The sequence below is a fragment of the Pseudonaja textilis genome, chromosome 2 (genome assembly GCF_049901715.1).
Source record: "Pseudonaja textilis isolate UNSWEBS1 chromosome 2, rPseTex1.2, whole genome shotgun sequence".
Classification (NCBI taxonomy): Eukaryota; Metazoa; Chordata; class Lepidosauria; order Squamata; family Elapidae; genus Pseudonaja; species Pseudonaja textilis.
In genome coordinates, this window is record NC_141991.1 from 226,861,709 (window position 1) to 226,876,451 (window position 14,743).

The window sequence follows — 14,743 nt, forward strand, 5'->3', positions numbered from 1 at the left end:
TGTACTTTTTTCCACAGTATTGTGTAATATGAAGATTAGAAAAGAAGCAGGCAATAACACGCTCAAAATTATTAATATTATTTATTTTGTTGATGAGAGACTTGCATATTGAATTTTTTAAGAGTCTGATCAAATTGGCTTATTAGCTAAAGTAGGAATTCTATATGTGAGTAGAAATTGTCTGTAGGTCTGATAAATGTTTACTTTTGAAAATATCTGAACAGATTATATGTACCATCACATTTTGGTCCATAAATAGGACTTTAACTTCTATTTTTGTTTCTTTGTCTTTACAGGAATCTTTTGATCCTACTATGCAGCTGCATCTTGTACATCGAGCACCATGCACCATCCCTCCTTACATTTCAAAAAACCAATCTACGCTTGGAGATCTATTACTAGGCTTCCTGAAATACTATGCTACAGAATTTGAGTGAGTGATCAACTTTTCAGTGTAACCAATTCTCTGGTTGCTTTGCTCTGCTCTGGTTGCAGTTTATATGGATGAGTTCCAATTCTTCTATTTTAATTTGAGGAGCAAAGGATTCCTTTTTGGTAACTTGTTTATAATGGTTAAAAAAAAGATGTATAGAGATAAACGCTTGCATGTACAGGCGGACTTAAAATATAATCTAATAAACTTGCCATAATTAGATTTGGCAATTTCTGGTTCAGATGTATATGGAGATGCTCAGTCATCCAGATCATGGTTGTCCGAAGGATGCTTTTTCAAGAGGCAACTGGACTTTCTTTTGATTCCTTGAAGATGTTTCATTTCTCATCCAAGAAGCTTCTACAGCTGCAGAGCTGAAGAAGCTTCTTGGACGAGAAGCAAAACATCTTCAAAAAAACCCAAGAAAGTCCAGTTGCCTCTTGAAAAAGCATCTCTAGTTTAAAGTTGATCATATAGGTACAAGCCATAATTAAAGGAGCTCTGTTGCACATCAACACCCATTCTGGCAGATGTTAGTGATGGTGGATGGTGACAATTATTTGGTATTATCATAATTGCTATATTATCCTCGTCTACATCTAGAGAGGTACTATATCTTCTCTTGAATGTTTAAGATGGAATCATTAAGATCCGAATCATTCTCTCTGGCATTGTGATTTGTTTTTTCTTTTAAGGATACCTTCTTTTGTTTCAGAACTCTATTCTTCTCACTGCTATTCAGCACCAAGTGCCATTTCTTAATCCACGAGGCAGTTTTCATTGAAAGGTTTCATAGGAGTCCTCTCCATCATTGACACTTTATATGTGGATTTCAGATCCCAAGATTCCCCAGTCAGCATGGCCATCATTAAGAATTCCTGAACATAGTTCATAGATGTTGAGAACACTTAAATTAATCAGTGCTGTTTCAGAACAAAGCTGCTGTCTGATGTTGCTATCCATTTAGTGAATTGTGATCTCTTCATGGTGATTTGGCCTTTTGATTAAGTTTGCAGTATGTAAGCCTGAACTGTTTGGCAAGATTAAAAATAACATCATAGCAAAACTAGAATTAATTGTACCATGGCATCCGTAAAATACAAAGTAAAACCCTGAGGCATGATGGTTTAATTTTGCTCTCTTTTTGTATTTGAATCAAGTTATATGAGCCATGTTTCTGCTAAGTTACATGGGGGTGTCTGGAACAGAAAAACATTTCTAGTTCAACTGCTATTCTTTTTGTTGCCTGTAAATAAATTCTGAAGAATAGTGTGGGAAGTGACCAGTATTTTCAGTTTTAAGTTTATAAATTTCTTGGAATTTGCGACATTCCTCTGTGCTTTGCATAGGTGATAGGAAAACTATGAATTGTGTCCTCTAGAAGGATTTTGATCAGATTTGAAGGAGACAGGTAGGTTGAAGTATAGACAGGAAACACAGTCTTTGCGGTGCTCCAGTTTCTGGAGGAGTCAGGAGGGCAGAGCATGTACTGCATGAGGCTAACAGAAAGTGCCCAGACCCAGGCAGGGCATTCTTCAGAGCTGGGATGAGAGCAAGGCCAAGCTCATTTACTTGGTGTTAGCTGCTGGTAAAATTAGCAGGCGTGCTTGGCTACTTCAAGCCTGACAGCTGGCCAGCATACAACCCAGACAGGACAGTTACCGATGCCACATCTATATAGGAGAAAATGCTCTCTGCCTTGTTTACAACTGTTCCATGTGTTAGTGGGATAGCAAAGTTTTTATGCCTTTAAAACTGATCCAGGACCAAGGCTAAGAAAACAGGTGGCTATCAACAACCTCAGACTCGTGGATTAAAATCTGGAATTTCCAGGAAAAAAACTAACTTGGAAAAATTAGAACAAATGCTTTTAAAGGAATTAATAACAAATTTAGGGAGACATTTGGAATAGATATTGGTGTTTCATTTCTGTCTGCAAGTACACCAGTTGTGTATATTGCAATATATTATACATATCTTGGGTTGTGCTTGAAGAAATAGGTACCTTTTTTATTTTAAAATAAAAGCTTAAAATTTCACTCTATTCTTTTTAAAGTGAGTGTTTTATTTGTAATATATCAACTTGTGCTCTGCTTGGAGCATTGTACCTTTTATGAAATTGGGCCATCTCCCAATGAAGGGCCAAAACACTTTTTACCCTCAATTCTATATGATGTCAGAGCCCAGTCTGGTTAACATACCAGGATAAGGGGGTCTGTGTCTGGTGGGGTACTTATTGGAAGATACATGATGGCGGCAGCAGGATTTGTCATGATTCACTCCTCCAAAAGAGCAGGTAGACTCCCATGTGAAGATTCAGAGGATTTCTAAGACCTCTGGCCATCTACCTTTTGGGTTTAAGTTTTTATGTGTGCATTATACACACAGGCATAGGCATATTTTTTTCTGTTTTCTAAACAGTTCTAAACTTGTTTAGCAAAGATAATAGAAGCTTGCTTGTTTTTATTTCTGGCTTCTGGGCTTAGATTAGAATGGGAGGGGATGTTCTAGAGCAGGGGTGTCCAACCTTTCACCTTCCCTGGGCCACATTAGAAGATGAAAATTTGGTTTGGGCCGCACATAAAATAAAATAACAGTAACGATACCCGATCATCCCAAAAAACCATAGAAAACATAGTTAACATATTAAATTTATTTGGAAATAAAGTTAGTGAGATGCTTTTATTATTTATTATTTATTATTTATTAAAATTATTTATTTTTTATCACGTTTTTTTTATCATGTTTTTTTATCACAGTTTTTTTATCACAGTTTATTTTCCGGCTAAATTTTGCGGGGGGAGAAAGCTCACCTGCCTCACGCCTACCTCTCCTCCTGCAAATAGCCCGGCTGGATGAGGTAGGACTGGAAGGCAGAAGCAGCAGCAGCGGCGGGGCAGAGCCTTCCCCGCCGCTGCTTCTGCCCCCGCCACCGCTTCTGCCCCCGCCGCCGCTGCTGCTTCTGCCCCCACTGCGCTTCTTCCCCGCCACGTTGCTGCTTCTGCCCCGCCGCCGCTGCCCCTGCCGCTTCTGCCGCTGGGGCAGTGGTGGCGGGGCAGAAGCAGCAGCGTGGCGGGGGCAGAAGCGGCGGCGGGGCAGAAGCGTGGGGTGGTGGCGGGAGAAGAAGCGGCGGCGGGGCAGCAGCAGCAGTGGGGCAGAAGCAGCAGCAGTGGCAGGGCAGAAGCGGCGGGGTGGTGGCGGGGCAGAAGCAGCGGGGGTGGCGGCGGGGCAGAAGCGGCGGCGGGGGCAGCAGCGGTGGCGGGGCAGAAGTGGCAGCGGGGGCAGAAGCGGCGGCGGGGCAGAAGCGGTGGGGTGGCAGCGGAGAAGAAGCGGCGGCGGCGGGGGCAGAAGCGGTGGGGGTGGCGGCGGGAGAAGAAGCAGCGGCGGCAGGGGCAGCAGCAGCGGTGGGGGCAGAAGCAGCAGCAGTGGCAGGGCAGAAGCGGCGGGGGTGGCGGCGGGGCAGAAGCGGCGGCGGCGGGGGCAGAAGCGGCGGGCGGGGCAGAAGCGGTGGGGTGGCGGCAGGAGAAGAAGCGGCAGTGGCGGGGGCAGAAGCGGTGGTGGCGGCGGGGGCAGAAGCGGCGGGGGTGGCGGCGGGGCAGAAGCGGCGGCGGTGGGGGCAGCAGCGGTGGCGGGGGCAGAAGCGGCGGCGGGGGCAGAAGCGGTGAGGGTGGCGGCGGGAGAAGAAGTGGCGGCAGCAAACTTGCCTGCTAAATTGCTATTTTTCCTTTTTCCAACCATCAGCTGTCCTGCTGTGCCGGGAGATTTAGATTAGCTAGGAAACAGGAAATAGTTGGATTTCCTGCTTTCTAGCTAGACTTTAGATTTTTGGCTCTGCTTTTAAGCACAGCCGAACCTCCCTTAGGACTGAAGGTTCTATTATTCAGTGCAGACTCACGGCAATCAAATTTTATGTGACAGACTGAGCTAGCCAATGGCAGATCTCTGAATGAATCTGTGATTCTGTTAAGCAACTCAATCTGCCTGCCTGCTTTGCCAGATTTTGGGTAAAAGTTTTTTTTAAAAATAAAAAATTCAATATTTATATAAATATTTATAATATTTACATACAAGCCATGCCCAGCCAGGCACATGACCATCAAGCCACACCCACATATTAGGACATGCCCACAGAACCGGTTAGTGGTCCCTGGGATTTAAAATTATGAGTTTGTTGGTCCCTAAGGTCCAAAAGTTTGGTGACCCCGGTATAGAGATCTCCTGTATATTATTGGGAAGAAATTTTTACCTGCCTATCGTTAGAAAATTTCTTAAGGGACAACTTGTCATATTCCAAAATTGTGCCTGCAGCCAGAGTATCTGATCCAGCCACTTCATTATGATACACTTCAGTTAAAGAAAGAAGGATGCTTGAGTGATTATATACTGTGGAGGCCTTTGATTAAATCATAAGCTGTGGACTGCACTTAGAAAAAAGGGAATCCCAGAATATCTCATTCACCTCCTGAGAAGTTCAGGATTAAGGGCCAGTTCTCCCCTTCCCCTAGTCCCGTGATGGCGAACCTATGGCACGTGTTCCACAGGTGGCATGCAGAGCCATTTGTGCAGGCATGTGAGCCACAACCAAACTTACCTGCATTGCGCATACACATGCCTCCTGGCTGATTTTTGGCCCGTTTGAGGCCGTTTTTGGCCTCCCGGAAGCTCGAGGGAAGCCTCTGCAGCCTCGGGAGGCCAAAAAATGGGCCCATTTCATCACTTCCTGTATTTCCAGAAATACCGGAAGTGACGAAACGGGCCCATTTTTCAGTCTCCAAAGGCTGCAGTGGCTTCCCTCGAGCATCTGGGAAGCTGAAAATCAACTGGGAGGCGCACAGTGCAGGCAAAGGGTGGTGTGGCGGGGATCGCGTGAGCATGTGCTGGGGGTGTGGGGGGGGCTGCACGCATTGCCTTCTGGGTGCTGGCATGCGAGCACGCACACACAAGTGGGCACACAATTTTCAGCACAGGCGCCCCAAAAGATTAGCCACCACTGCCCTAGTCCTATGGAATTTTAATTCAGCAGCCTTGCATGGTTTATTTCCTCTTCCTGGACCCAACAATCATGTTTCTATTTCTAAGGGACACCGGAACTTTTCTATTTCTGCATCCAACTTTTCTAGGATGGTAGTCCACCCTAGGATGGTAGTCCACGCTAATATTTTAAAATCATTCTCCAATAGCTTTTACATGGCAACTTATATATTACATTTTGTTTAAATATTTTAGACAACGATTTTCCCTTTCTGTTTGCTAGTTGGAACAATCAGATGATTTCAGTTCGTGAAGGCAAAGCTATTCCAAGACTGGATGGTATTGAATGGAGAAACAAATTCATTTGCATAGAAGGTACATTCTACATCCTTGTCATAGTTTTCTGTTTTCTAGAACTACAAATTCTCTGCTGGTATAAAGTCATTTTTTAGTTTTTTATTTATTTATTTTTATAACTTTTAGTTTTGCTTCCAGGTGAGTACCTTTTCCCCCCCTTTTTTGTGCCTTGATTGTAGGCAACTGTCTGGACTAGTCCTTAAAGTTTTTTTTGGCATGGTTTTATTTCAGAAGTGATTTTCCATTGCCTTCTTCCTAGGGCTAAGAGAAAGTGACTGGCCCCAGCTGGTTTTATGTTTAAGACAGAACTCATGGTCCCTCCCAATTTCTAGCCTGATGCCTTAACCTATACACCAAGTGCTCTTTTGTACCTTTGTTGTACTTTAATTTGCTTGATTTAAACTTCCCCTAAATGGAAAGTTTGGGGATGTTTGTAGAGAGGTGCTGAGAGTAATAAATAGGTCCTAGACTGCCTACTTCTACATTATAAGGACATGGTATGAGGAACCTCAGGCTTATATATTCTTTCACTGTGTGTGATTAGGAATTTAGTATTTAGTATTTTAATATTTTGATTTGTGGAAACCAATGTTTACCATTTTATTAAACAGGCTAATTATATTCCTCTCTGTTAATTTGTTTTAAATAATAATAAGTATTTATCCAAAATAAAAGCAGCCCTCCACTGAAGAAAGTTAGAAGCAACATATAACACATGCCAAGATTCTGGAAAACCCTGGAATGCCCACCTTTCCTCCAGACAATATTGAATCATCTTGGAATTCCAGGGAAGGTTTCAGGAACTTAATCCTTCAAACCAGAAGCCTATTCAGAACACCCCAAATTGTTCCAGTTTCAGAGGATTTACTTCTTGAAATCACAAGCCATTTCCAGAAAGTACAGAATGGGAGGAGGGTCAGCATTGTCCCAAGGAATGTTGAATTGACCCTGGCACTGCTGGTTATAAATAATTTCTGAAGAGCTTTCAGGAAAGCCATGTTTTCACCTATTTATAGAAGGCCTTATGCGTGGGAGCTATATATTCCTATGAAGTACACTACTCTTTAAATGTGGTTTCATTTTTGTTCTGCTTTCAATTGTTGAAGTGGGGATTTTTTTTTGCTAAAATGTCTTTTTAATAATAAACTAGCAAATTTTTTTAAAACATTCTAAACGTGTATTAATTAAAACTCTGTCTTTAGGGATAGATGTAATCAAAGGATATGTAATCAGTTAATAAAATGCACTGAATTATTTTGACTTTTCTATGCAGAATAGAATGTATTAAATTTAAAAACAGCATTGTGAAATTAGTTTCAAATAATCTCAATCATTCCAACAGGATTTTCCATTGGTATATAGTTATAGAACTACTTCTTTATACATCTACGTATATAGATAGATAAATTGGTATGTAAATATAAGTAAAATAATACATAATTCAATTTTTCCAGAACCTTTTGATAGAACAAATACTGCTAGAGCAGTACATGAAAAACAGAAGTTTGATGTTATCATAGATGAATTTCAAAAGGTAATGTACATACAATCTAATAAAATATTTTATTTAAGTTATTTGTATGTAACAATTGTTCCAAGAAAAAAAATGTTTTCTTTAGATTGACTCTTAAGAATTAGTTAAGTAGTTACTTTGGCATCTTGTTCGGCTATAGATTGATTTTTATTTATAAAGCGAAGAAATGTGTGTAGGGCTGACAATGAGGAATTCATTCTGTCAATAATCAGTTAGTCAATCAAGATCTTGCCTTTTGTTCAGGGGTGGGATGCTACCGGTTTTGCCCGGCTCTATAGAACCAGTAGCTCTGCAGAGCAGCAGACACAGAACTGGTTCTGTGTCTGCTGCTGTTTGGCCCACCCGCCTGCCCGGGCTCTTACGTGACCTTTATTTCCTGCTTTTTCAACCTCAGCTGCTTTGCGCGGCACAGCTGAGGTTGAAAAAGCAGTAAAAAGGTGCTTTTTGAAATGCTGCGCACCTGCACACAGTGCTTATCAGCTGTCTGGGCGGCACAGCTTATGGTGTATTACACGCTGTGTATTACACAGCTCATTGCTCCTTCTTTCAATGTATGGTGTGTATGATTCTGTGTGTGTTTTGGATCCTTTCCTTGGTTGAATCCTGTGAGGCAAGGGTCATCTATAGTCGGGAAGCCTTGCTACAAATTGGACTATTCCATCTTGTTTGAAGGCTTCCACCATTGTTCCGCTGCCAAAGAAGTTCCCTGTCAATAACCTCAATGATTAGAGACCAGTGGCACTCACTCCTATCATCATGAAGTGCTTTGAGAAATTGGTCTGCCGGCACATCATTTCTGGTCTTCCGCATACATTTGATAAACACCAATTTGCATACAGAAAAAATAGATCTACAGAGAACACTAGCCATCACTCTTCACACTGCTCTGACTCATCTATAACAGCGGGGGGGGGGCGCTATGTGAAGATGCTTTTTGTGGATTTTAGTTTTGTGTTTAACACAATTCTTCCAAATAGACTAGTGTCTAAACTTCTGGACCTTGGACTTTCCAATTCAATCTGCTTTTGGATTATGGATTTCCTGTCTGGCCGCTCACACAAAGTCAGATTAGGTAATCATACCTCTTCAGCCCTTATTCTTAACACTGGTACACCATAGGGTTGTGTGTTGAGTCCCTTACTCTATACTCTTTATGTGCATGACTGCATTCCCACTCATGCTAGTAATACTATTGCTAAATTTGCAGATGATACAACAATGGTGGCACTCATCTCCGGGGCTGTGTGAGTCTGCCTACCGAGATGAGGTAGACCGGTTGCTTTCGTGGTGTAGAGACAATAACTTGGTCCTCAACACCAATAAGACCAAGGAGCTTATAGTGGATTATAGAAGGAACAGATCAGACATCCAGCCCTTGCTTATCAATGGAGACCGAGTGGAGCAAGTGGCCAGTTTTAAGTTTCTGGGGTTACCATAAAAGAGGACCTGACCTGGGGTGCTCACATTGCAGCACTGGTCAAAAAGGCCAGCAGAGATTAAACTACCTGAGACTTCTCAGAAAACAACTACTGAATAGAAAACTGCTGGTGACTTTCTACAGCTGCACCATAGAGAGCATTTTAACTTACTGCACCTCTGTATGGTTTGCCAATTGCACAATGGCAGATAGGAAAGCACTCCAGAGGGTTAACATCATTGCCCAGAAGATCATTGGTTGCCCTCTCCCCTCTTTGGAAGACCTTTATAGTTCCCGCTGCCTTAAGAAGGTTCAAAACATTCTCAAAGATCCATCTCATCCTGGGAACCCTTTTTTTGAACTATTACCATCTGGCAGATGGTACAGAATAATAAAAACAAGGACAAATAGGCTGAAAAACAGTTTCTATCCCAGGGCAGTAGCTCTTTTGAATTCTGCTGTATGTGGTGTTGGGGGTTTTCGGTTCAATGTGTGGAGGGTGAAGGATGTGTGTTTGTGTTTATTTTCATGGTCATGATGTGCACTGAAGATGGTGTTAGATTTCGTTGTACAAGGTGCAATGACAATAAAATAAAGTAAACTAAACTAAAAGTAGTTTAATACATCATTAAAAAAAATTTTCTCAGAAATCATAAGTTTTTATTAAAGGAAACATTTTAATGTATTTTATATGTCTTTATTACTATTCTGAGTATTAATATTGTTTGATGTTGTATGATTTTAAAAGTATGGCCATAGTGTACTAACATAATCGTATGATCTGTTCTATCCCGTAGTCATGGCAGAGACTGAGAGACAGAAAGGATTTGAACTGTATACTACCTGTAAGAGGAATTATACAAAAAAGATGATCTCACTAATTGGACTCTTTTGAAATACAGCATACATGAGATGCCCGGGATGTGATATTTCTCCCTTTCCTGCTGCACTTTTTAAAGAAGATATTTTTCTTTCAGGTTTTTGGTAGGAAAATTTTTTGTAAGAATTCAAAGAAGATTGCAATCTTTATGATATTAAATCAATTTGAACACTGGCTTCTGGAGTTATTAAATCAGTGACCAATAAACTACTGCTATAATATGAATTTTGCAAAATCTGTTGCAGTTTGATTTCCTGTTACTATGTATTGTACTAGTTTATGCATCCACATTAAATACTGAAACAGAAAGATGAATGTATGACAGCCAGCAGTGATAATAAAAAAATATAATGGTGTAGTTTTCCTAAGAGTAAGAAGTACAAGCCAGTAGGCTCCGCTTTACAACTACTAATTATAATATGCACTTTAGCTCATTCCAATTTTAATGCCATAGTAATAAACACCAGCTTTTAAGCAATATTAACAACTTGGTCCTGATTTTTCCTATTGATCCAGGCTGATTCTCATTGAAATCATGACTTGTATCTTGGCCTATGCTAATTGCATACAAGAATCTATTTGATTAGATGCTGCTGTATACAAGAGCAAAAATCTTTACAAAGAAAAGTAAATATTGAGAAATATATATATTTTGATTTTGATTTGATTTGATATTTTCCAAATATGAAGAATTTTATCACAGGAAACATTCAGTAACAGGAGGCCCTAACTGTTGTCTGAATTAGTAGATCCCAAATATGTCATTACTGTCATTTTGAAGAATTTATATGGAACCTTAGTTGAAATTTTATAACTAGGAGTTCAGTAATATTTTGGCTGTAGTGTCGGTTTACTATATTCTAGTGGTCATAGTAGTGCCTTCCTGAGGGAGTAAAAATAAAACACAACACATAACAAAAAAGAAAGCCTAGATACTGCAGATCTTAAATTTTTGTCCTTTTTCTTTTTACGAAATGAAGTAGGAGGAGTTTGTTACTCTCTTCAGGCCAGCGGTAGCTTTAAACTATTGTGAAACAGATGGAAAGCAAGCACAATCAAGAGTGATGGTCCCCTTAATTGCACTTCTCATATAAAATATGAAAAAATGAAAACCTGCAAAGGTTGTACTACTGCCTGTATATCCCATCTATGTAAAATCCTTGCATCACAATAAATAAATGTAAGGTGTCCTCTGCACTTCCTCATGCGCTTTGCTCCAAGATGTGAATTTGCCCTCAGTCAGGCTCTCAACATTTTCTTTCTGTATCAATAATGTACTGATGATTGCTAATCGTAACTGCTACAATAATTTTTTTTAATTGTTTCTATGTAAATATTAGAACTGCTATATAACTTGGGATTTAAAACAAATCTTACATTTTAGCTTTTTTTCTAAAAAAGTTTGGGACTTCTTTTAGATCTGCTGTAGCACAATTTGTGCATCTTATATTTATTGCAGACCAAGTAATATGTTAACGAATAATTTCTTTTCATTGGTATCAACCTTGCTTTTTTTTTAAGTTTAAACATTTTATTGTGTTAAATGGAATAAAGTTTCTCTGTTGGAAATAAAGCAGTTTTGTTACATGGGCTTTCAGTCAGCTGTTTAATTTATTTTTCCTTTTCTTTCCCTAGCTTAAGCTACTAAGGTAATCATGTTTTTTAGCCATGCACAATTTTGTCATTTGTGACCTTATTAGATTAAAACAACGCACATTAGATTTGTGCAACCCTTGGAGTTTACATGCACAAACATACTACCTCTATGCAACTCTTAAAGCAGCTGTGCCTTTTTCCCAGGCTTGGGTGATAGTCTTAAGGAGTTGCAGACAATTGTTAAATTTACATCCTGCCGCATCCAAAGAGCTACACAGTGCAACATTTTGGTAGTGAAGTTCCACTTTGTATTGTGAATGCAGGAAAAATAACCTGTAGCTTTAGCTAATTTCACAAACCCTTAGAGCAATTCCACAACTTTGGGCAAATCGTTTTAGAGCTCTGCCAAGAGTGATTTTCCTGGTAGCCTACTGCTTGGAAGAAAGGTAAAACATAACCATTACTTCAAAGAACTGTGTTTCTCTCCCTCCCTATTATGGTCCCACTTTTGAATTTGGCTCTCTATTTTCTGCCTCATTATAGGTTCTAGATTCATCAGTCACACAGGGTGTGTACTAGCTTTCTCTGAGGGCATCTAGCTGCTTGAAAGTAAAAGGGAACTGTGTGTGAAAGAGGCAACAGAGGCAGAGGCAATACTGTTGCCAAATGGTCCAGACAAATTGCATGGCTGATGTTTGCACATCTATTTAACATTTGTTCTACTAGACGAATTTAATTCTCAATATTAGTTTTTGGTTTTCTAAATTAGCAATCACCGGTAAGCCAAAATGCACAGAACCAGATTTTCCTAATAGTCCAGTACGTCTGGGGATATTTGTATTGGGGGACGGGGAGAACGACCTGTCAGAACGTTCTCTTGTAAGAGTTACCATTTTCTGCAGGTAAGGAACTTGTTATTTTCAAAGTTGTGGCTTTATTTACAGACCAGTAAGAAAGGTTGCTAAATTTATACAACATTGTGCTACCTATTCAGTTATAGTTCTGCAGGAAAAAACCACTCCCAAGATTAAGGAGCAAAGAGTACCTGTCATAATGTAATCATAGGCTTCGACTCAGCTGAGAAACAGAACTTTTTCTAGTTAATGACTTGGAAAGACAATTTGAATGTCAACATGCTGTTTATTTTAGAAGATATATGTAAAGGGAAGGATTGATTGAGAGTGATCAATAACAAGACTGTTTCCTCGAGAATGCAGAACCTCACCATCATAAACAGCCACTTCAGTTGGCTCTTGCATATTGCTTAGCTACAAACAAATAGGACATGGGAAAATCTGAAAAAGAGCAAGCAAGCACATAGGAAGAGTGACCAGTCACCCATTTCAGTAGGTTGTTTATTCATTGCTCAACAAGACAAAATTAATGAGAAAAAATGTTTGGAGTTGTATGAAGTTTTTTGGAAAGGCAGGGTAGAGATAGCAATCTCCTGAATCCAGCAAGAGAATTTGCAATATTCATTTGAGGTCATCTGAACCAGTTGTCCCTTGATTTTGATGCATATGAGAAATTCTATTTGGTACTAAAGGCTAATGATAGCCTATAGTAAACCAGGATCAAGACCAGTGACTTCCAGAGCTGCCTTTGTTTTAGAATGTTTTGACCCAAGAAACAAGGTGGTGTTAGGACCCAGCATTCAGGTTCAAGGTGGCAGTAGCAGTTTGTTTCAACTTTCTGTTCTATTTAAAGACTTCTCCTGAGTCAGGAGAGCCACTAAGCTGTGGTGGGTGACAGTTTGCTTCTGGCAGCTCTGGAGAATATTGAGTAGAAGGGGAAAAAACATAGCAGAGGAACTACCTGGGGAGAAATGGAGGCGGACTGCATCTCAGAATGTGATGAATCACTTGATATTTCTGTGGAAGATGAAGAGGAGGAAGAGGATGGGTCACAGGGTGAAGAATTTAACAGCAGGTATTGTTCTTCAAAGAAAATAAAAGTCATCAGTGCCAGATTGAGAAATGGTTGGGAAATCGGACAAGAAGCAAGAGCTTTATGCAAATGCAGCGAGCCTTAGTGGAAATAAAAGCGTGACGAATGAGTGAGATTTTCATGGTAAATGTAAATGCAGCTGGTTGTGTTTCTGTCTGCACCAAAGGCATTTTTCTATTTAAAGATCTGACGTTGAGACTCTTGGATTTGGCATCTCCTCCTCCTCCTCCTCCTCCTCCCTAGCTGGGTTGTCAATGCATCTCAATCAAATTTACTCTAAGAGATATATATGTGTACAGGAGAAAAATGTACAAGTGTAAAATGACAGTAAAAGAAAGACTTGAATTTTTTCAGTGAAAATTATGAGGAGGTTCTGGGTGATGTAAAAATGGGAGAGACATTTGAGTGAAAGGATCAGTAACTTTTAGAGAATTCCATTTCCATTTGTGTTTGGAGTCTGTAACCAATTACTTTCCGGCAAGTTGTGCATGGCTTGCTTAACCTGGGTAGTATCTGAACACCATCACAGTTTTATGGAGGAGTTTGAAACATACAACACTTTTAGCATTTAAAGAAAGATAACATTTAGAAAAGAACATTGAATAAATGGGCTTGAACCATAGATCCAGATTCTAACCAATATCTAAAAGAGCGGTAGGCACCATGTTGATATGCATGTTCTGTATTTATACACTATGCAAGGCACATAATACGTAAAATCAACACCGCCAAAACTATGATGGGGGTGGATGGGTGGGGAAACAGCAATTATAGAGTTAGAAGACTTTGAAAGTCATGTGTTTGAAATCCTGCTCAAATTTGGAATTGTAAAGAAATATACATACAACTATAGTCTTCCTGGAAAATGGCCAACCTCAGTTTAAATTTTTCTATTGTGACTCTGCCTTCTCTGCCTATTACCATCAGGTAAACGAAATTAGTTGATCTCTACAAGAATTCATTATTATTCTTTTTTTATTAAAACAGTTCATTCAGACATACATTGCCAAGCATACCTGCAAATCTTTTTTGAATTCTTTTAGACCATGAATAACCTGGGGCATTTATCTCAAATATGTGCAAGAACCAGAAAGAAAACAGGTGACCCAGCTTCCTAGGACATTCCCTAAGCTCTGGGGCTAACCTTGTGAAACTATAATGTCAGATTTGTATCTGTCTCAGAGATAGCTTGAAGATGGTTTACTATACACATAGAGAAACAAGAGTATTGAAAACTAATCTGGAGTAGTATATGGATCGTGTAGAACTTTCAAAACTTTGAAAGGTTATGTTTACCAAATTAAAAAAAATATTTCTGGCAGCTTTAATCTCAAGGTATGATAAATGTTCTAAGTAATCTGAAATATTATTTCCATCCATGAATTTAGTTGGAAGAAACAGTTGCATCTGTAAAGGTAGCTTAAACATAGTTAGAGGAACAATTGTCTGTTCTTCTGGTTTGGGAATGAATGCCTTCAAGTAGGATTAATTGTATTTAATAATTTAATTGATTTTATGAGATGTTGAAATTAAATTATTTTTTAAAAATAATTATCAAATGTGTAGCATCTTGAATAAGTGAAAGAAAACTATAGGGTTTTTTTGCTG

General features: G+C 39.7%; 2 protein-coding genes across 16 annotated transcripts in view; both read left to right on the forward strand.

Moving 5' to 3' along the window:
• Positions 1 to 10,518, forward strand: part of TENT2 (terminal nucleotidyltransferase 2) — a 40,079-nt gene extending 29,561 nt beyond the window's left edge. For all 10 annotated transcript variants that reach the window (XM_026717613.2, XM_087927202.1, XM_026717604.2 and 7 more), the window contains 4 exons: positions 297 to 433; positions 5,688 to 5,779; positions 7,216 to 7,295; positions 9,510 to 10,518. In XM_026717613.2, the coding sequence (XP_026573398.1) occupies positions 297 to 433; positions 5,688 to 5,779; positions 7,216 to 7,295; positions 9,510 to 9,584 (384 nt within the window). In that variant the 3' untranslated portion in view covers positions 9,585 to 10,518. The remainder of the gene's footprint in view (positions 1 to 296; positions 434 to 5,687; positions 5,780 to 7,215; positions 7,296 to 9,509) is intronic.
• Positions 10,519 to 12,893: 2,375 nt separating this feature from the next.
• CMYA5 (cardiomyopathy associated 5) overlaps positions 12,894 to 14,743 on the forward strand; it is a 57,093-nt gene continuing 55,243 nt past the window's right edge. For all 6 annotated transcript variants that reach the window (XR_015742336.1, XR_015742337.1, XM_026717580.2 and 3 more), the window contains exon 1: positions 12,894 to 13,117. Coding sequence is in view for 4 of the 6 variants with exons in the window: in XM_026717580.2 (XP_026573365.1) it covers positions 13,014 to 13,117 (104 nt within the window). In the remaining 2 variants the exon portion in view is untranslated. The remainder of the gene's footprint in view (positions 13,118 to 14,743) is intronic.